The sequence below is a fragment of the Pholis gunnellus genome, assembly GCF_910591455.1.
Source record: "Pholis gunnellus genome assembly, chromosome: 1".
NCBI lineage: Eukaryota > Metazoa > Chordata > Actinopteri > Perciformes > Pholidae > Pholis > Pholis gunnellus.
The window spans coordinates 3,904,014-3,925,935 of record NC_136528.1 but is presented as its reverse complement, the minus strand read 5'-3'; the positions used below and the strand labels follow the sequence as shown (position 1 = coordinate 3,925,935).

The following is a 21,922-nucleotide window of genomic DNA, read 5'->3' as shown; positions in this document are numbered from 1 at the left end:
ATCAGTTGGTTGTTTAGTGACCTCTGCAATAATCAGGTCAATAAAATGATCTTTTAAGAAATGCAAGGGACTTATTTTGCCCTGAAGTAAGGGGAGGGGGGGGGGGGGGGGGGGGGGTTATTCATTTGTTGGTCATTTAATGGAGGGACTGAATAATGGCAGAAAGCATGTGTAAGTCTGACCTTACAGTCCCGACACCATCTAGTCCACATTATTAGTAGGTTCATTATTCAACTGAATTATTTGCATGCATGTAAAGCAGATCCACCTGGGTCTGGGTCCGGGTCCCTCCTGCTCCATGTAGTCAAGAAGGCCAGCCTCCTGGATTTAGGCCCTTCCTCTGTTCTTAAGACACAATTTGTAACACAGTAACAATAAATGGAACACTCCTCATTTACTGCACGGGCACACAAATATCTAGAAATATGCAAATTGTCCTGACAAAAAAAAGAACAAAAGTAGTAATCAAGAGCGACAAGAGCGACTCTACTTTAAGCCCAGCATGATGCAGTAAATAATATTCAGGACAAACGAGCTGCATCAGATCTATCTAGTCTGCATGCACAACAGCGAGTATTGTGTTTGTCATCCAACAACAGGTCTAAAATAATCTTTGTCATTGAAAATAAGAGGATTTTATACCAAACTCAGATTTGATCAAACGTTATCAAAGCCCAACCCTGGTTTTACCGTTAAATATCACAAACTCTGTTGAAAGCTGGCTGAATGATAGACATGCATTGGAAACGGCAGAATGTGTTTTCACACGTGACGTGTATGAAAGGCCGAGTTGTTCAGTAACAGCTGGCAGCGTGTCTTCAGTGTGGACCTACTTGCCCAGCTGATTCCTGGAAAGATCGAGGGTCCTGAGCTGAGAGCACTTCCACTTACTGGGGGCTGGGAGTGTCGCGATGAGATTCCCACACAACCTCAACGAGACTAGAGCCTGATGGGAGGAGGGGGAGATACTGTAAACCACACATTCACATTTTCCTTCTAGAAATACACAAGACACTGGCTGACTGGATCACTGGCCAGCTCTCCCGTACGGGGATGAGAACACAAGCTCCAGCGTTCTCATTGTAGCTACTGTGGTTTGCTGCTTCAAGTCATTCATTCACTCATCATTCAGTCACTCATGCAGCGTCCAAAGCTACATAGAGATCTGAAATAAAGAGCAGCCAAGTCTGTCAAGAGGGGTTGTTATAGTGCTTTGAAGCAGCAGCAGCAGCAGCAGCTCCTTTCTCAGAAACAGACTAAGGCCTTCACCCAGGAGACCACCGTTCATGTCCCGTGTGAAACCTGAAAAACCTATTTTGATTTACATTTGTAACTCTTTGGATAGTAAAGGTCGCCGACCTCTGTACTAGACCAAAGTGGTTTTGTTGCATTTTTGTTTTGTTTCAATTTGTTTCTCTCTATGAGAAAATGACTCTACTTCTCTCTTGATTTATTACCTCAGTAAACATTGTAAACATGAGTTTATGGTCTCAATCTCTAGTTTCAAGTCTTCTTCAATACAGCATGATGTTCATTTAGTAAATGATGGTCCATGTAGAGTCAAACAGACCATAAAGCAGGGGATGCTTTAGGGCGGGGCTACACAGTGATTGGCAGGTCTCTGCCACGACGTCGTCTGTGTTTTGGTCTAACAACTTTAACCCTTTCAGTGCGCTTTCTCTTCATGGAAGTTAATTGTTACATTTTGCTTGTCTAAACACGTCTTCTGGTTTAAAAAAAAAAAAACCAACAGCCAAAAACAACGTCCACTTCTAATATACGGTCTATGTGACTCAAGGAAAACGAGTTTCCCATGAAGCATAATTGAGAATGCAGTTGGGTTGTATGGGAACGTCATTTTGTTGGAATCTCACACCACAGAGACGGAGTCTGCTGAAGATCAGCGGATGAGTCATTGTCTGTGGTGTGAGGGGAAAGAAATCCATGACTAACATGGGAGGCAGTCAAGGAGATGTGACAGTCACATGACAGAATAAACTATCACAGCTTCAGTGAAGACAATATTTTTTCCCGACATCGACTTTCATAAAGTCAGAATTTAAAACTATTTAACTGCAACAAAAACGTGTCGAAGCGGTCGGTAAACTGGCATCACACCAATTCACTGAACACAATTTACATTTTTTGTGAAGTTTGCTTTTATTTACGTTCTCATTTGCTGTAAATAACATATTTAAACTCCAATTTATTTAGATTAAAGCAGTATACTTTATAAGTCAGACCGTCAGTACTGACACACACGCACTGATCTGAACCACTCGTACATTTCATCCACATACAGGACAACATGTCGAATGTGACAAACGCTCTGAGATCGTACGTATGTGCTCGTTCAGTGCCCATCGTTGTGCTATTCATGTTGGTTTGGTGTCCGTTTTTGAAAAGTGCTATATAAACAAACATAATTGTTATTATTATGTTCATTATTACTATATTACTACACTGGTGCTCCTAAGCTGCAGAACAAGAATGTCAGCAAACGACTCAAACATGAAGTTCAACCACACAGCAGCAGCGCCATCTGCAGGCTGCTCAGCTGACCACACACAGAAGCCTGACTACTGTTATTTTTAGATGAATGCATTTATTTAGTATTTAACTCATAGAATTGTCACTATTAACTCTCCAGCTCTGTGCACAGTGACAGATCCAGGTGGTAGGTCCTACCTCCAGTTCAAAGATGTAAGACGGCAGCTCCTTCAGGCTGTTGTCAGAGAAGTCCACCTCCTGCAGCTGAGTCCTCCAGAAGATGGAGATGGTGTTTGGAAGTCTCTCGATCACATTGGAGGAAGCTTTGCATTGCTTCTGTAGAGGAGAAAGAAGAATATCCATGTGTGTGTTATTATGTCGATACATATCAGTTCAGTTCACTGACGGATTTGTATTTTTATTACAAATGTTCTTCTATTAACCCCATAAAAACAAACAATCGCCAATGTGATGAAGGCCTTACCGTGTGGTTTTAAACAGTTCAGTTAATATCTTTAGAAATGTCAATTAACAGATAATGCAGTGCGATGTTCTGTCTATTCTCTTGCTAACTCTGTTGTGATCATCTCCACCAGGAGGATCGTGCGTCAGTAATTGCGTACCTCTGTGTCTGTCCACAGCTAATCCTGCACACTGTATTCACCGCCACTTGTTTATGAGATTGAATTAAGTGCCTTTTACAGCCCCTTCGTGTCCGGTCCAGAGAACACGGATAACGGTTCTCGGGTTATTTTTGTTTCTTTTAAGGGTCACGACATTGTTCACTACGTTTATCAAGGAGAGGTCTCATTTCAGCCCGGGACGGCCAGGATTCTAGATGGCTGCATCTGCATCTTTGATGTGGCAGCTGAGCCTCTCAAGCCGCTTTTATACCTTTTAGAGGTGACACCGATGAGTGAGTGTAACCATCAAAAAGATCCATAACAAACCAAATGCAGTAATGAGCCCCCTATGGATGGCTATCAAACAATTATATTGAAATACTTCATTAAATGAGCTCAATACAGTAATACCCAGAACATCAGCGACTGGAGAATTCTATTTTGATGAAAAGAAAAACTCAAATATCAGCAGATACATCAGACAGGAAGTGTAGTTTCTTACCAGTGGACACGCCCAGGGGTCAGGGAAGCTGCTCAGTGAGTTCCTGCACACGTTGAGGAAGCTCAGGGATTTCAAACAGTGCATGACTGCCGTGGGCAGACCGGTCAGACGGTTATCAGACACGTCCAGCTCCTCCAGCTTACGCAGACCGATCCAGTTAGTAGCTGACAGAATGGAAATAAAGAACACAGTCAAAGTCTAAATCACGGTTAATATATGGCAACCTCTATTTATCCGGCAATAATTGTATGAATGGCTGTAATAACCACCTACATGAATTCATTCACAATATATCCACACTGTTAATAGATGAGTATTGAGGATCTCTGCCCCTCCTCTCCAGCCTGAGGGTGTTCAGCTCTTCTGTCTCTAACGTGACCGTAAACTAAATATCCTGACGTCACAGGAAACAGTATATCATAATTCATTATATTCTGTCTGACCTCTTTTACTTAAAGTCATGTTTTTATTAGTCCAATTATCTAATAACTAACATCATCATTATTACCGCCTCACAGTCATGTTGCAGTTTGCATCCATGTCTGTCCAAAATGTCATCACCTCATCCTTTTATTCTAAAGACATTTGTGTGAAATTGTCATAATTAACATATGACTTATTGAGTTATGGCTGAACATCATTTGTGAGGTCACAGTGAACCTTTGACCCCAGATTCTAATCAGCTCTTCCTTGAGTCCAGGTGTGAAGGTCTTTAAAGGACGTGCCTCAAGACGCTCCTGAGATGACGCGTTCACAAGAACAGCCCGGGACAACACGAAGCCTTCGACCACGGCTGGCTCTGGGGCGGCAAAAGAAGTGGTTCCAAAAATACCACACAGCTCAAAACACTGTAGTTTTCACTGTGTGTGTGTTTGTCTTTGATAAGCTGATCAGTGCACACAGCAGCAGCACACAGAAGTGTGGACACAGGGAGCTTTATTGGTAAACACTTATTTAAAAAACGGATGAATATGGAAGTCAGGCTGAATTACAGCTTCAGACCTGCAGGTTTACGTGACTAACGGGCGAAATTAAAACGTCCTTCCAGTTGGGTTTCAGGACCAGTTTAAGTCAAGTGCACCAGAGCGTCACATCTGAAACAGCTCTGATGCTAAAGTCTAGTGGTTGCTATACTTAATAGCTGATTTTCACTCACGTAGTTGTCTGCATATTTTAAAGTATCGCTGTAGAAAAGCTGTATTGAGATGGCAACAAACTTCTTCAGGAACAAAAAAGCGGTTGCGCTTGTTTGAGGTGTTTTTGAAGAGTTGATGTGCTGAGACATGGAAAGGCCTTTACTGATCACCTGCTGGCAGATAACAGTCAGACATGGCCTACGGGGACAACTTTGGACCAAACTGCACTGTAGCGGAGTTTATTCGCTCCAAACCAGTCGATGGAAATGCGGTCAATTCAAATGTACTTTTTTTGCAACATTTCAAAAGTTTGCTTCTCTCGACAATCAAACGGAAACACGTTGAACAGCTCTAGAGCCAACTCTGTCAAAATGACCTTGACATGCAGTTGATTTTAACTAAAGTTAATACAATATATTCTTAAATCTAAATGAAAATGTTCTTCCTACAACAGATGGATGTAAGATGTGTAGGAACATACTTGAGGGGATGTCGAACAGGACAGTGAGCTGGTTCTTGGCAGCAGAAAGTCTCTGGATGTTGGTCAGATGGAGGAGTCCAGGTGGCAAACTGGTGAGCTGGTTCTGAGAGAGGTTTATCTGCTGTAAACTGAAGCAGAGGAGAGAGAGAGACGACAGTTTCCTCAGCATGACACAAGCAGCTCCATTCAGGACAGAGTCATTCAATCAGCCTTTGCCCTTCACTCAGTACAAGCTTCCATGAGGGAATACTTAAACACCGACATTATGAGAAATAAGCTTGTTTGCACTTTTAGCCAAAGTGAGAGGAGATCAATTAAACTAGTATTGATCTTACATATCGCGGCTATTTATACAAAAAACGACATCCATCACATTGAAGATGAAGTACACTCACCAGCTGCTACCCTGTTGTGTGTGAAAATATATTTGTCACAGCTGCATCTCGGCCAGACAACCTCGTGCCATGTGTACCTTGAGCAGATGACCTCCTGGGAGTTTTGAGCGGCTGGAAGCTCAATCAGCAGATTGTTGGAAAGATCTAAAGTCTGCAGGTGGATGAGACCCCAGGGCACCACGGAGGGCAGGGCAGCCAGGCTGTTGGAGGACAGATCCAGGTGGGTGATCCGGGAGGAGACATCCATGAACCAGTCCAGCTCCAACCAGGGCAGCTGCAGACCTCTCCAGCACACAGCGACAGCCTGGACACACAGACGACATGGTAGCATGAGGAGGGCTGAGAACCACAGATCTAAGACTATCTCTAAGCCCTTTGACTGAATATCTTATCAACTTAACGAGAATACATTGTGATGCTAAATTGAAGTGAACGCATGAACGTTTGCCATTAAACACAGAATTGCATCATGTATTCGTGTTTTTGACATGAATCGACTAAACATTGATAATATGGAAGGTAACTTCAATAGTCCTGAAGAGATCCATTGATATCTTCGTATGTAAATCCTGCACTTTGTTCTAACTTTCAATTCCATTTACTTGTTTCTATTTCCATGGACAAGTTTCCAAATTACAATCAATTGGAGATGCATGTGCTCATCTTCATCACATATAACTCATAGAAAAGTTTTCAGTAACTACAAACAGTTAAATAGTTGTTAGAGGTATATGTTTGTAGCACACAGCTTCAAGCCTCTGACAACTTCGACCTGACATAGTGCAGCTACCTGCAGGAATATTACTAACCCAGACTACATCACTCATCTTCTACTTCTACATCTTCTCTCTTGATTTATTACCTCAGTAAACATTGTAAAAATGAGTTTATGGTCTCAATCTCTAGTTTCAAGTCTTCTTCAATACAGCATGATGTTCATTTAGTAAATGATGGTCCATTTAGAGTCAAACAGACCATAAAGCAGGGGATGCTTTAGGGCGGGGCTACACAGATTGACAGGTCTCTACCACGGCGTTAAAGTGAAACTTTAACCGTTTCACTGAGTGTTTATACTTCAGGAAAGTTAATTGTAACATTTTGGTAGCTTAAAAATCGCTCAAATGAGTCTTAATCAGCGTTGGTTGCACTTAGCTCCACTCTCATCCAACTTCTGGTTGTAAAAAAACAAGATGTGACTCCACAAACCATTGTGTGACATCACTTCCTATATATGTTCTATGCTCTAAACACAATTCAAATTTAAACTTCTGTGACGTTTGAAAGCTAATGGCACAAGAGATCTAAGAGCTCTATTGTTAACCAACTATAAATCCTGATTAACGACGGTGCTCTGCTCTGACATCGGTTCAGAAACACATCTTCAGTAACCCCTTTGTTTCCAGACCACAGACCTCCTCTCCTTCTGCGTTGGAGGTTTCCTGTAGTTTGAGTCTGAGGAGGTGTTTGCTGAAGGCCGGATGGTCCATCAGGGTGTACGAGGAGAATCCTGCTCCGTTCTTCAGCAGGAAGCGAGCTATCTCCTCATTACCTGCAACACAACACACATGTTCACACACACGTCATGTGTTCACACAGTTTTCACTCAGTGTCTGTCCCCGGCACTGCAGTTGTTCAGCATTTGAAGATCTCATTGTCCCACGGTGTGCATTAAGAGCACCGTGTGCACACGGCCACTGTAGGCTGTGTGAAACACAAATCATACGTATCTCCGGCAGGTTCATAAAAAGTCAAAAATCATGAAGAAACATAACATACATAAACATAAATAAATGTTAAAAAGACCTTTTAAGGCGTTCCGAGGCTTTCTGATTCGTTTGTCCATCAAAGCGATGTCTCATCTCAAGCAATAAAACTACTTTTATTCATCTGGTATGTTTTATTAAAGGCACTTTGACTTGGGTTTGTCAACACAACATTCAACGTTGGTCCCTCCTCAGCAGGTGGAGAGACCTTTGTCTACGTGGCGGTTTGCCTCGCTATATTCGTGGGTTATTCGGGGCCGTGTCCTCTATTTGGGTAGCTTCCTCTTGAATGTGTGCGTACGATCGGACACCTGGTTGCTATGTTTTTATTAAGGTTGAACAGGCAGACGGCAGGGTCTCTGTAGACGGACACACCACACACTTCCGGTGAGTTTGAAATGATAATTGATTTTTCCATCAGTCTATACATTGTTTTTTAGGAAAGTCCCACTCATTGTGCCTTTCACACTCATGGAACCCTCAGTCCGTTTGTCCTGTGACCATTTAAATGAAGTTTATTCAAACAAGATTTAACTTCATACCCGTCTCGTTCTTCACCTCCACTCAACCCCCAAAAAACAGAAAAACAGCATCACTTTGTCAATTCTACTATGAAGGGAAAGTGAGACAAGTAGTCTGCCTCAACTTCAGTTTGTACAGCCTGAACATGAACAATGTGACACCAACTCACTAACACATCTTTTGATAGCAGCCAGAAGGCAAATGGGACTGTAGAACTGTGCAAACTACAGACAGCTAGAAATCAGACCAACTGTCCAACAGCCAGATTGTTGATGGTTCATGGCAGTGCTCCCGTCTCTCCATTGCGTTTCCCACTGCTACTGTATCCGCCATGTCCATTTACCATTTAATGCAGAAAGGAGCCGAACAGAGATCATTCAGTAGACTTTTAATAGAAACAGTGGGACTAAATGTAAACTGATACAAGCTTAAAACAAGCAGCACAAAGTGCAATCGGGCTGGGTGAAGTTGGATATAGATCGGATGGTGTGGTGATGAATAAATAGACTCTCAGCCAATCACATCACCGGTCTTCGTTGCTCTGAAACAGCCGAGCCAATCGCAAGAAAGCACGACAACAGCGGCTCAACAAATGCACTTCAAAAAATGCAAAATGTCATGTTCCAACCGTTTGCTGTGGTCGAAGCACAGATGATGTGGACTTGTGCGTCTCCCTACCTGCTCGTGCAGCAGCGTACAGTGGCAGCCCAGTGATTACAGCAAACTCGTCGCTGTGGATGGCACAGTCCTTGGCATCGGCTTCGTAGCCGTGGACCAGCAGCCGGACCACGTCCAGGTGACCCTGCTGGCAAGAGGTAGCCAGCATCCAGTTCAGCAAGTCTCTCCTCAGACATGGACCTGAGAGGGAGGCGGAGACCCGAAACCAGTGAGGGGAGATCGGCAAAGAGGACGTACTATACTTCATAATCAACCACTCACGGTTTTCTGTCAGGCAGAACATTTCATCGATGATCGTTTTTGATTTTTAGTCTTTAAGTCCAAGCCGAGATCAACCTGATCATCACTATGACATGGTCAGGGTTACTTTTCAGACTTCACAGCTTGTCCAGAGACACAAGGGACATTATACACTGAGTAGTACTATCCATAGAGCGCCCCGTCTTTGTTTATTGTAAGGTGTTGAAGCAGAAACAGTAAGACTACAAATATGTCATTAAATAACCTGCAGGACATCAACTAGACTTCCAATGAACGCACGTTAATAATGAAACAAAAGGCTTTTCCTGATCCATATACTGTGAATGTTGAGCTGTTTCTTTCCCTCCTACCAGGTATGGAATCCAGCAGCTCTTTGACCAGGCTGGCGTGGCCGTAGTATGCTGCCAGGATGGCTGGGTTGCTGTTGGATGGCTCCTGGGGCACAGCAATACAAGCTTCTTTCAGGAGGTAACACACACTCTGCAGATCACCGTGCTGAGTGGCCAAACACAGGAGACGCACCTGTGACAACACACACACACACACAATGAGACAAACATTCACATATTATATACACATATATATATATATAAAAATGTGCTGGGCAAGTTAACGCCTTATTATTGCGTTAACGCATTCATTAATTAACGCCGACAATTATGTTAACGCAGTTTTTTTTAATTATGAAGCGGACATTTTTAACACAAGAACCAGGCAGCGAGCGGTGAACAGCTGTTTGCGTGGCGTCACTTCCTTATCGTCCTGCTGTTTTTAAAGACCCTGACCCCGTGCATCACTTCTTGAACATATCAGAATTGGCATATTTCAATATGTTTGATCAAATAAATTGTTTAAAATGTGGCACAGTAAACAAACCGAAGTCCAACCTAAACGACAGGCCGGCACAACACTTGAAGATTATAAGTTTACAGTGTTATTTTTTATCAATTCTCTTGAATTATGTGAATTCTTGCCCTGCTGTTAGTTCGTAGTTTCCTTCATTTAGTAACTGATCACAATACATTTAGATCGAATGGATCCAGGAGCAGAGGTAAAATGCTGTTTGAAGCATGCGACCAGATCTTACACATTACACAGCAATTAGATTCTTGCAATGTCACGAGATCATGCAAGAATTACATTACATATCAGACAAAAATCCATCTCGTCAGGATTCAAGTAATGGGTTTGTGTCTGGACCAATCAGCGTCCTGTGAGCAGTTAGGGGCGGGGCTTAGGTGTGTGTGACGACACAGAGAGGAGACTGTTGGTTATAAACATAGATAGCAGCTCCTGAAGAGGTTAGCTTAGCTGCTACAATGTCATCAGTTCTATCAGAATTTGAGAGAATTTCTTCATTGAAAGAAGAGCAAAGAACGACACTGAAGACTTTTCTACAAAGAACAGATGTTTTCGCTCATCTCCTGATCTTACACAATGCACCTTGAAACACCCTCCTTTTCCTTTCTTTTAAAAACAAGAATCGCAACAGAACCTGAGAATCCTTAATTTACCCCAACCCCTCATGTATATTGATCTAGTTAAAACTTGTCTCACTGACTCTATTGACTGCTGACAGTTTCCATCCAAAGCTACTGAAATTTCTTCCCAGAAGAAGATTTTGACACATACTGTATGACCCACTTAGCCCACAGGAAGTCTTCCAAGAACATGTTATGAACATGTTTACTTCCTGTACTATTTGTTGTTGTGTTTTCCCTTCCAGTTCTGTTTTTGCCTCTGTAAGGCACTTTGCCGGACATTGGCATATTTTGGCTCTGATGAAAGAGCCTATCTTTTACAGAAAAAAAATGTACTTTTTTTAGTCAAATTAGAGAGTTTCTCCACAAAAAAACAATCCAAAACATCCTGTTAATTTATGGCAATAATACTTGGGACTTCAGGCTCATAACCTCAATCAGGATGGACTTTTAGTGTAAAAGGAGATAATACCTGGGCTAATGGATGGGAAATAGCCACTGACTTACAATGTGTGTGGAAAACAAGATGGATGTGGATTTCAGAATGCAAAAGTTCCGTCATAAGACAAGATCTAGCTTCCTCTATAGCAGGACCACACTGGCCTTTCGAGGAATACAAAAACTGAATTGGGTATAAATGAAATGGGGAACTATATTTTCTTATGGACTTGTCTGTTTGATTCTAATAAGTTTACACGTTTCACTGTGGGTTAGGGAAACCTAATCACCTTACACAAATCCCCCTCACTATTTTTTAATGGTTCTACCAGGAACTAAAAATGTTTGGGGACATGGGAACACTATCATTTCTTAAGAACTAGGTCTGTATGACCTGGGGACAGGTTTTGCATACAAGCTGAAGAACCCTATATGGTTCTAGTTAGCACCTTTATTTCTAAATAACAACAAGCAAAGATTATAGGATATAATCTATACTGGTAACTATCTGGAGATCCCCAGTTTGAGAACTACTGCTTTAGATCCCCACCGCCACCAAGTTGTATTGTGAATACAGTCATACAAGAGTCCCAAGAGATTTGTCATCCCAGTCTAACAGACTCAAACACACCAACTGTGTTTCCACTCCACATAGCCCCTAATGTCACAGTGATGGCCGTGACAAAGTGACTTTATATAATTTGAGTGCGCTCACCCCGTTGATGTGAGGCATCCCTGCGCTGCACTCCACACAGCAGGCTTGTCGGATCAGCTCCCTGGCAGCCTCCCCCTCTCTGTCCTCATATGCTGCTTGGATGTTCTCCAGAGTGGGAGAAGGAACCAGTGCAGGGCCGGGCCCCGGACCCTCCACCAGCGACGCCTTGGCTCCCATTTCCTCCCCAGGGCCTGGTGGAGCAGAGGACAGACACAGACGGACTTTAGTCTGCAGGCCTGTTAGCAGCATGTGCCCAGAACTAGGTCACCTTATTAGAGGATGCTCTCATGGCACGAAGAGTACAGCTGAATGAATTAGTGCACACTGTGAATGAGAAATGGTGGCAGGTGAAATATGCACTTGACACTGAACTCACGTTACACTGTTGGTATACAAAAGGCAAATAATAATGGCAATACTCTTGCGCTCAACATAACAATATCAAGTATTTAGATCCAATTTTCCAAAGCTAATGATGGTATATGGTTGAAGGCAATTGACCTGAAAGGTAACTGGTTGTGACAAAAAATAAAAAGCAGATAAAATATATCATCAGAAGCAGCATCAAACCAGTTTGCCAGTAATAACCAAAACCAAATCAATACACGTACATCATCTTCCTTTAAGTTGCATTAGCCATCATAATATATGGATCGCAGGAAGAAGTGGCTGATATCTGTCATCAGAGCCCAGAACTAGCTCAACATGACGAGTCAATGAGGAGATCATCAATAGGATACCTCCTCATTTCACGACAAAAACATAAATAAGGTGGCAGCCGGCTGGAGAAGCCCTATCAAGGTAAATAAGAACCTATAGCTGTTGGCTTTATTGTACGTCGTTTCCAGTAAATATCACAAAATAAAACGCGTTTTTCTGTCTATAAATTACAAACGTAGGACTATAGAAAGTATCAGCCATTCTTTGAGAGTTTACATCTCCAGTCTGGTCTGGAGCGCACAGCTGATAGCTACGTGCTTTTGTTTACATGACGGAAGAAGTGCAGATTTATTGGATTCAGTGTGGACAGACGTTCATAGACATGATGCAGGGAGTGAGAGACTGTGTATGAGGCAGAGGATGGAGGGTGGACTTTTGTAGTGTGTGAACTGAGAGAGAAAAGAAAAGTTTTCCATTTCATTTATTATGACTTTTCATTGACTCAGGTTCCAGGCAGTGCACTTCCTCAGGTAATATCAGGCCACAGCAAGTGTTTCCTGGCATCCAGCAGTAGAAGGAGTGAATGATTTTGTACAGAATCAGCCTGTTCATTTAGAACTCAGTTGGTAATCGCTGGTTGACTCCATGGTTCTCATCGTCAGACCTGTCTTTGCACATCATACTGTATCTAGTATTGACACATTTCTTGGTAAATAAGATGAAACCTTTGCTCATAACCCAAACGCACAACACATAATAAATGCTGGTGAATGTTGGCCTCGCTGTCAGTTACGTTGGTTATTCCTTTCACCCGCGAACACTTCTGCTTCCTTTTTCCGCTGTGTTTCAGCTCCATGTGCCTGCTTGCTGCAGCCCACAGGCTTTCCAATGAATAATTAAGACAACGAGTAGGACTGGCCTGCTGAGGCTATATGACAAATCCTGAGGGAGTGAAACCATTAGACACATGTGCACCTCCCATCAACCATCAATACTCCCCTATCACGCCATTACACGGTCTGTCTGGGAAAGCTAAAAGAAGAGGAAGGGAGCGGGACGAGGCTGCCAACATCTCCTCCATTACTGAATTTCCCCTTTTATTTGTCAATGTGGTTGAGTCGGGTTTCAGTTCGGCGATCAAAGGGAACACACATTCCGAACTTCTGCTACGTAAACAAACATCAGGGTGATCAGCTGTGGCTGTGACTAGAGAGGAGGAGGATCATCAGTTCACATGGCAGAAATGAAACTCTGGATCATGTTACAGACAACACGAAGACAAAAAGAGCTCAGTGGAAAACCAATATACCAGCTACAGAGATCTGTTGACACAAAGTATCTGAGGCCACTGCTCTTTTTCCCGTAACAGGAGGCCCTCAAATGTCTTGTATTATTCGAACTACTGTCCGAAATGCAAAGATATTCAGGTTACAATAATGTAGGACCTAGAAGTTGGAACTATCAAATGTTTGGCTTTTTTGCTTGTAAAATTACAGAATTAATAGATTATCAAAAGAAGTTGTTGATGCATTTTCTGCAGGTCAACTAATGGATAGGCCTGTCACAATAACTACTTTTGTTGGACGATATCAAAAATAATTGTGATAAATGATATATTTATTTTAAGACCATTTTATGCTACTGATATCACTTCATGTAAATGCTTAATGCGATGGGAAACACACACACACATATACACATGTATGTATATATATATATATATATATATATATATATATATATATATATATATAGATATCTATATCTCGATACTCATAGATTGATTGACATGCAGCAGAACACATTAACCCCAACGCTGTCAAAGCAGCCACAACACATCTGGAGGCCGTCCGGCTCACATTCACATATAAGATCTCAGCCAAATGCAATGCAAAGGACATCTGTACAGTCTGCCCACAAGAAAAATAAATCATTCGACACGTTGAAAGGTCACTATCTCAAGCAGCCCATCATAGAGCTAAAGACCATCACTGGTGCTATTTCTATTATTAACTTTGTATCAAATACATGATTGCAGAATTCATTTGGATGTGGTGCCGGATGATAAAGATATACAAATAAGACTGTTTACTAAAACAGCACTAGAGGCGACCCGATGAAAATGTGATATAAAGGCGCATATTTTACACCGTCACTGGTTAGATTCTGGCCGGGGAGATTTGAAGCATGAAGTTGCCCCCTCACCCGTTTCCAAGTCCACTGTTTCGGATCCCTTCTTCTACTGTCGTCTAACAGTGAAAGCAAAAATGACAAAAGCTTTGAAGAAAAAGCAGCAATGAATACGCCTCAGGCCCTGACCAGACAGAGGCTGCTAAGGGACAGAACGCCTTTTAGTAATGGTTCTCAATGAGGCTGAAGCGTTTCACTTGTGCTTTTGCAGCTCGCATCTTCACACGAGTAGTACCCGAGTTACCATGATCTAAACAGAACACAGCAGGCCTGGAGGAAAACTAGGGCAGTACTTGAGATCTCAGGTAAGTTGTTCTCATTTAAACTGTACTATGAACTCGTAGGTAGAGTACAGTTCATGGCTTGTGTTAACCTAACAATAGCACTCATTCAATGGTTGCTTAGTAAACATTTTTTAAAGTAAGCAAACTGAAAAACTAAAAAGATAGTCCGGTGCCAAATAGAATTTCATTCAGTGGTCTTAATGGAAACTTTCGGCTCTCAACATTTCTCTACCTGCTGATGGAGAACCACAAACGCTCAGTAATGACCATCACATAGCAGGTGTTCCTGAGTGCTGCTGGTCAGCGTCAGAGGGAAGCTTTCAGGGGAATTTCCACATCTCCACACCAAACATTAATCAGCTGTTTCACTTTCCCTTCGGAAAAAACACACACTGGCGACATCGCTTACAAGCCCAACTAAATCATTCACACACAACCAATACACAATGATTGAATGAAAATGCATCTGTAAGGTATTACTTGTTTGATAAAGTCAGAAGGACTTCACAGATAGCAAATGCTCGTTGTCACTTAACAGCTTCATGTGTCTGTCGCCGCAGTGATCCTAAAGGCCAACAGAAGATCCCACCACAAGCTTCCTCTTTTCATGAAACACTGCAGTTAAGAGGGAATCTATTTGTAGTTAGCTCTGTAGTAGTTCTCATAGGAAGTGGAGTCCGCTATTTAAACATTTGCATTGTGAAAATAAATACATTTAATAAAGCACACTATTCATTGTCAATGAAATGGAACAATAAATTGGGTAATGAACAACTGACAGTTGGTTTCACAACAAAACCAACTGAAACTAAGAATCCTTGTGTTCTCGTTAGCTTAGAAAAAGCCATTTCTATCTTCATAGGGAGCGGGTTGCACCTCCATGTTTCTACAGCAGAACGGACACGGACTCTGTCTCATGTTATCTGAAGGTAGCGATGTGTTCTGAAACCCGGTATTAAACGGGCCCCGGTGCTACATTATTAAAGATCGTAGTATTGATCGGCCCCGACGTTACTGGTGCTTTTTAATGTTTTGGTGTAATTTATTATCACGCAGCAGCATCTGCTCTCTCTGTCGGGCTGAGCTCCTCCACACACACACACGCACGCACGCACGCACGCACGCACGCACGCACGCACGCACGCACGCACGCACGATCAGAGAGACCGCGTATGTGCAATAAAATATTTGATAGTAAAAAGCCAATACTTTATTAATACATCTGTGAACGTGTAAACAAAAGTGAAACCTAATTAAAATCGGCCACCACTTCTATGTTTACACAATAACAGAAGACATGAGGACATGAAGACAGGAAGACATGAAGACAGGAGGACATGAGGACAGGAGGACAAGAGGACATGAGGACAGAAGACAGGAAAACATAAGACACGAGGACAGGAAGACAGGAGACAGGAGAACATGAAGACAGGAGGACAGAAGACATGAAGACATGAGGATATGAAGACAAGAGGACATGAAGACAAGAGGACATTTTCTTGTCATATGCAGTGCTTCAAGCAAATGCCTCTTCATGCGATGTCTGACCCTTTGGCTTCTCTGTTACTGGTTGACGCCGTAATCACACTCTTGGTATTCCAACTCATGTTTTCTGCTGAGGTGATGGAGAAAGTTGCTCGTGTTGCCACCAGCGTCAACAACAATGGCTCGACAGACTTTGCAGTATATAGTCTTTTGGACGTCGGACTTTTTAAAACCAAAACACTTCCAAACAGCAGACACAGCTCCTCTCTTGGGCACAGACTCTATCGGTGCATCTCCGGTCTCTCTTTGTTCATCCTGCATCGCTCTGTTCTGTTCTTTAATGTAACGTTACTGTAGCGACGGAGCCTCTCCCAGCTGTTAGCAGACTGTTGTGCTAGCTCGCTAGCTAGCGAGCTGTACCCAGCATGCCGTTCGGCGCTGAAATTTTATAAATGCACAATTATTAGTGTTACAAAAGAGCGTTAGTTGTGGGTTATTAATTGTTGTGTTTTAAAGTTATAACCATGATTAGGGGTCCCTCTCAATACACTTAACGACAACTAGCTCCGACCATAGCGCTCCTAGCGGCGAACAATATATTTTGCTATGTATGGCGGTGTGTGGGAAATTAAAACCGTTATACCGCCCAGCACTACAGCATTCACACACATTGTGTGTAGGAAATGCATTTTATAGTTTTTGAGAGAGTATCTAAAAGCATCTGGAGCAACATTTAGACCACGTCCCACTAAAATCCTCCATTTAAACCCAGTGTAATACACCCATGCATACTTGAGTGAAATGTACTCAGAGTGTGACATCAGAATCAGGTTAATGTATTCCCATAAACAACCACTGCTCCACAGTAAAGAAGTCATCTGATTACCTCACAAAGCTCTGCAGATCACACTGGCTGAGATGTCAATAAACTAATAGAGTCAGAACTGTGCAGAGTAGCTTTAAGGCTCAGTCAGTCCTACATGTGCAGCATATAAACAAGGCTCCAGTCCGCGTTTAGCCCGTCTGCGCCTCACTCCTACTAACCTGCTCATAGCGAAGCAGCAAATCCTCCTCTTCCTCCTGCCTCCGTCACATTTAAAGCGGAGTGCTTTCTTTTCATGGCTGCCCTTCAGCTGCTGCTTCTACCGAGCTGTGTTCCCTGGGTGATCCGCCTCATCGCTAACCCTGTGGCAGGCTGACGAGAGTGGGAGGATGGAGGAGGCAGAGGTTTGGAACAGGAGGAGGGGGGGGGGGGGGGGGGGGGTAGCAGGGAGAGGGAGCGGGGAATGATGCTCCTTTGTTTAAGAACCACGCCAGCCTCTGAGCTTCCTGTATCTCTCTCGCTCACACCGGCTCTGCTCTAATCCACTGTAATCTTACGCTGAATAGCAGCTCCAAGTCCATCAGCTCCTACTGAAGATAGAATGCTCTAGAAACAACTCTCAAATATATGGTTCTTTTTTTGGTTTTCAGGAAATGTTACTCCAGCAGAAGTAAATTGTGCTTTAGTCTGGGAGTAGTGAGTATTTGGGCGTGTCGAGCACAATGGAACAGAGAGGAATAGGATATGTCAGGCTTTGATACACACACAATACTAGTTGGTAGATTCATTGTTGGTTTTGTCGGTGCAAATGTTAAGAAGAAAAATCACCACAACGATCCTGGAATTTCCATCCCTCATAGAACCAGTCGGTGTGTGACTGAGTGTAACGCTGGCCCACAGGAGGCTAGCCGACCCGCTTCTACCCATTCACTCTGCAGTCTGCGTCCTTCTTAATGGGGCATTATTTACATGCTGCACCTTGTTGATTAGCAGGATAGTCACAAAGCTCAAACTCAGCAACCTCACTCAGGACCGAACTCCACCAGGACGGTCACTGCAACCAGCTGGTGAAGGTCGAGGAACACGTCCAACGCTATCTGCTCATATTTACACATGTATTTAAATACACGGCTTTAAAAAAAACTGCTTTAGAAGGTGTATCCTCAAGAAATGATTTAATTCAATGATAACATTTCAGAAAGTAGTGACAATTTCCTGGATTTTCATTAAGCAGGGCTGATCACTCCACATTTCCCACAATATGCTAGAAAATCCATTTATAATGATAGAAAAAGAGCAAATCATGTCATGTCTGCTTTATAACTGGCAGATGACAAATCAACTGACCTCGTTACGTGCTTGTTGGCTCTTCCACAGCTCAGGTGAGAATTAGAAACTTAACATTACAGATGCAGAACACAATATTTAGACTTGGACTGAAGTTTGGACGTCTTTGATCATAAAGTCCAGCGTTTCTTCTCAGGTTAATAAGTGAAGCGTATGAAGTACACTGCAGACGGGATTCTCTACTAACAGTGACGCCAGCACAGGTTGCATAGCCTACGTCTGGTGTGTGAAATGTCTGGATCTTCAGCACACTGCCTTTTTGTAAACTAGGGTTAGAAAGAGCAAGAGCCACCAAAGGAAGCTGAGATGAGGATAGTTTCACCTTACAGAGGCTGTTCTCATGCAGTGTTTGTAGCTACACCTACAAAAATGTATGTTCTGCAATTCATAAATACCCCACAAAATCAGTGACATACTCATGACCGAGTAAGTATAAAGATCGCAAACAGCACAGCACAGCGCGGCCCGGAGAGGAGGTGGATGGGTCCGACATGCAGGAGAGCGTTGTTCGTGCCCCGAATGAAACGACAAGTCAACGTTGATTTAATTGTCGCATAACTGCCTAAACGCCACTAAGAAGCCAATCCACAACCTTTTACACACCGTGGTATGAGGGCTAAACACCGTCTGTAGATTCATGACCTCATCCGTTTTCTTTCTGCTTCTGTCTGGTGGGAATTAACTTCATGACTTTGCTCCTGACAACAGTCTGTGAAACTGAAGGAGAAATCCACAGGCTGGCCTAATATAAGCCGGTATGACATAATCATGAGTCGCTTACAGGAACGGTTCATTACATGATGTAATAGTGAGTTCATTGGGAGAAACTTGAAGAAATACATTTGTTTGGTGGGGATGTTTTCACATTGGGTCATTTTATAACCAGCATTTACTTCGGGGCGGGTTGAATTATATTTGGGGACGGTGGTGAAAAGAGCCCTGAATAGACTACACATGATCCACTGGACCTTTCTCGGTTTTTTCGATGCAATTTGTAAATAGCTGTGTAAATGAAAATAATTTCTGTCAACCTCAGATATTGTCCACAGCAATTACACAGAAATGGTGAAACTGTAGAGGGTTTACAAATCCAGACCAACCCAACAAAGCAGTTTCCTAATAAATAAACTCCTGCCTGAGTGGCTTCACCGTGACCCTCATCATAACATCCTACCTGCACTGAGACATCGCTCACCTGATAGCTCACACTGTCCTCCTGGTTTCTGTAGCCTGTGGAAGGCCACAGGGCCACAGGGCCACCACTGACCAGTCACCAGGACTATAATCTATAAACAGCATGACTAGCTGATTCTGCACTGTGCAGGAGCCGTCTTAAGCCCATCATGTTACACTGTGAAACTAGTCAAATACATGTTCAAATCAGGCACAAGGTGAAGAAGTCAACCAGCACAACAAGAAATGCCCCCACCTCAACTAAGACAGGAAGTGAAAAGACAAATATAACAGCAGATCATAACAGCTTCCTTGTTGCTGGGAAAAAGACGGATAGTCAACCTACTGTAATGTGATCTACCATACTATCATTAACTAGTTGTCTTTACCACACTGCCGTACTACAATCTGCTGTAGCATTAGTCTCTCCGTTAGTGTTGCGACACTAAAACTTTCACTGTGTTCAGCACAGTCTCATTCATACAGTTAGACAACAACAGATACAAAAAAATAATCACACTTTCAGTTCTCCTTTTGCTAAATTTAAGCAGCGCTGCACTGGCTAACGTGGCTGATGCTTCCAGCATCACAGTCAGAAAACAAGAAGCGTGTGGAGCGATAACTCACTGCTTTGTTGCTCCATGCTGCTGGGAGTGTTTCCAGGGTCCTGGGGAAGGCCAACAGACCAGTACGACATTCCTACTGGAGTTACTAGCTAAACCAGCATCAGAGCAGAGGTCCACCAGAGAGGAGGCCGGGCTTCAGCGGTCTCTGCACAAAGACAAAGCAGCAATGATGAAGAACACACACCTATATTCTAGCTTGTAAATAGACACAATGTAGCTGTACAGCCCACACACACACATATGAAAATGATTGATGTTTGAAGTGTTTTGAATGATTGAGGATATCTGATTGAATTGTTAGTAATGACTATCCTATAAAAATATGTATTAAAAAAATAATCCAATCCAACTAATCACCATCACAAACTGAGTGTGTGCACAGTACCTTCGACATGGCTGCCAACCCTCTAGATGTGTTATTAACTTATAATAGATATAAAATACATGAGCCAGACTTTTGGAAAAACAAAAAAACTTTTGGAGTGCCCAATGTTGTTGAATATTACAGTGCAGCACAAACTAGTCACTTTTTTCTGCACTATTAACAAAGAATCTGGACCGAAGTCACACAAGGTCTAAATTAACTTGTACTAATTTGTGATATGCTACGATTCTCAAAAACACGATAACCGATACGTTTACATGCAAGGATTTGTGGCAGATAGTGGATCAGATTGCACAAAAAGCAGCGCTATGATTTGTGGATGTTACAGGGACTGTGATCAATGAAAATGCAATTCACTGTGGGACTAATAAAGGATTATCTTATCTTAAGCCCCGTTCTGAATTGTGGAAAACAACACCTCTTATTCTCCTCAGTCGCATGCCATTAAATCAGTTTGCAGTTTAAAAATCAGACTCTGAACTAGCCCTACGTTTTAAAGCTCTGCCTCCTTTTGTTAATAAACGGGGGAAAAACTTGAAAGACCGACTGGTTCCTGCTGATTTTGCATGTCATGAACCAAAGCAACCTCTGCAACAGAGGCTGTTGAGCTCACTACTCAATGGAGGCTGCCCTGGTGGAACACACAAAAACTAACCTCGCACTAGCTCGTGCCTCCACACATGAGTCGTATTTATGAAACTTACCAGAAAGCTGAAGCCACATATAAGTGAGATAAAAGCTGTAAACGTAGGAGCGACTCAGACTAGTCAACCATCCTCTTTCAGACTGTTTGTCCTTTGGTCTGGTAAAGTAACTGATGAAGGTCCAAAATGTAGTTAACAAATATCTCTGACCGCAGGTGATCATCAGGACAGTGTCCGTCTTCTGTCCTGCACCGTTGACCCATGTTCTTCTCCTACGCACCTGTCGCTCTACAGGTGAGCAGAAGTTCTGCTCTTTGGTGACACAAATCCCAGCTGACATCAGGTGAAGTCAAGACTATCACAGGGCTGGCACATAGAGACAGACAACTATTCACACCTAGAGCTCAACCTAAGCTGCATGTCTTTGGACTGTGGGAGGAAGCCGGAGAACCCGGAGAGAACCCACACTGACACGGGGAGAACATGCAAACTCTACACAGAAGGGCCGGCCAGCCAGGGACCGAAGCCCCTCTTGCTGTGATATGACAGTGCTAATCCCTACACACAAGCAGGTGTGTTTGTTTGTGCATACAAATTCTATAAAGCTGAGTGTGCAAACATCAAGAAGAGGAACACCAATACAGTTTCTCTTTCAGAGTCCTTTTAAAACTACAATGAGTCGCTGAGATTCTAAATGTCAGTAGGTCGCTGTTGGTAGACCCATCTCTACTCTGCAGGTTCCTGTTGGTAGACCCACCTCTACTCTGCAGGTCCCTGCTGGTAGACCCACCTCTACTCTGCAGGTCCCTGTTGGTAGACC

General features: G+C 42.9%; 1 protein-coding gene across 1 annotated transcript in view; it reads right to left on the bottom strand.

Moving 5' to 3' along the window:
* Positions 1-21,922, bottom strand: part of lrrk1 (leucine-rich repeat kinase 1) — a 55,224-nt gene that overhangs the window by 32,762 nt on the left and 540 nt on the right. The window contains exons 2-12 of the mRNA XM_079162589.1: positions 20,075-20,218; positions 11,486-11,676; positions 9,202-9,373; positions 8,591-8,770; positions 7,040-7,176; positions 5,705-5,931; positions 5,233-5,360; positions 3,616-3,779; positions 2,689-2,826; positions 834-946; positions 269-345 (exon numbers count right to left, since the gene is read on the bottom strand). Of these exons, the coding sequence (XP_079018715.1) occupies positions 269-345; positions 834-946; positions 2,689-2,826; positions 3,616-3,779; positions 5,233-5,360; positions 5,705-5,931; positions 7,040-7,176; positions 8,591-8,770; positions 9,202-9,373; positions 11,486-11,676; positions 20,075-20,144 (1,597 nt within the window). The 5' untranslated portion in view covers positions 20,145-20,218. The remainder of the gene's footprint in view (positions 1-268; positions 346-833; positions 947-2,688; positions 2,827-3,615; positions 3,780-5,232; positions 5,361-5,704; positions 5,932-7,039; positions 7,177-8,590; positions 8,771-9,201; positions 9,374-11,485; positions 11,677-20,074; positions 20,219-21,922) is intronic.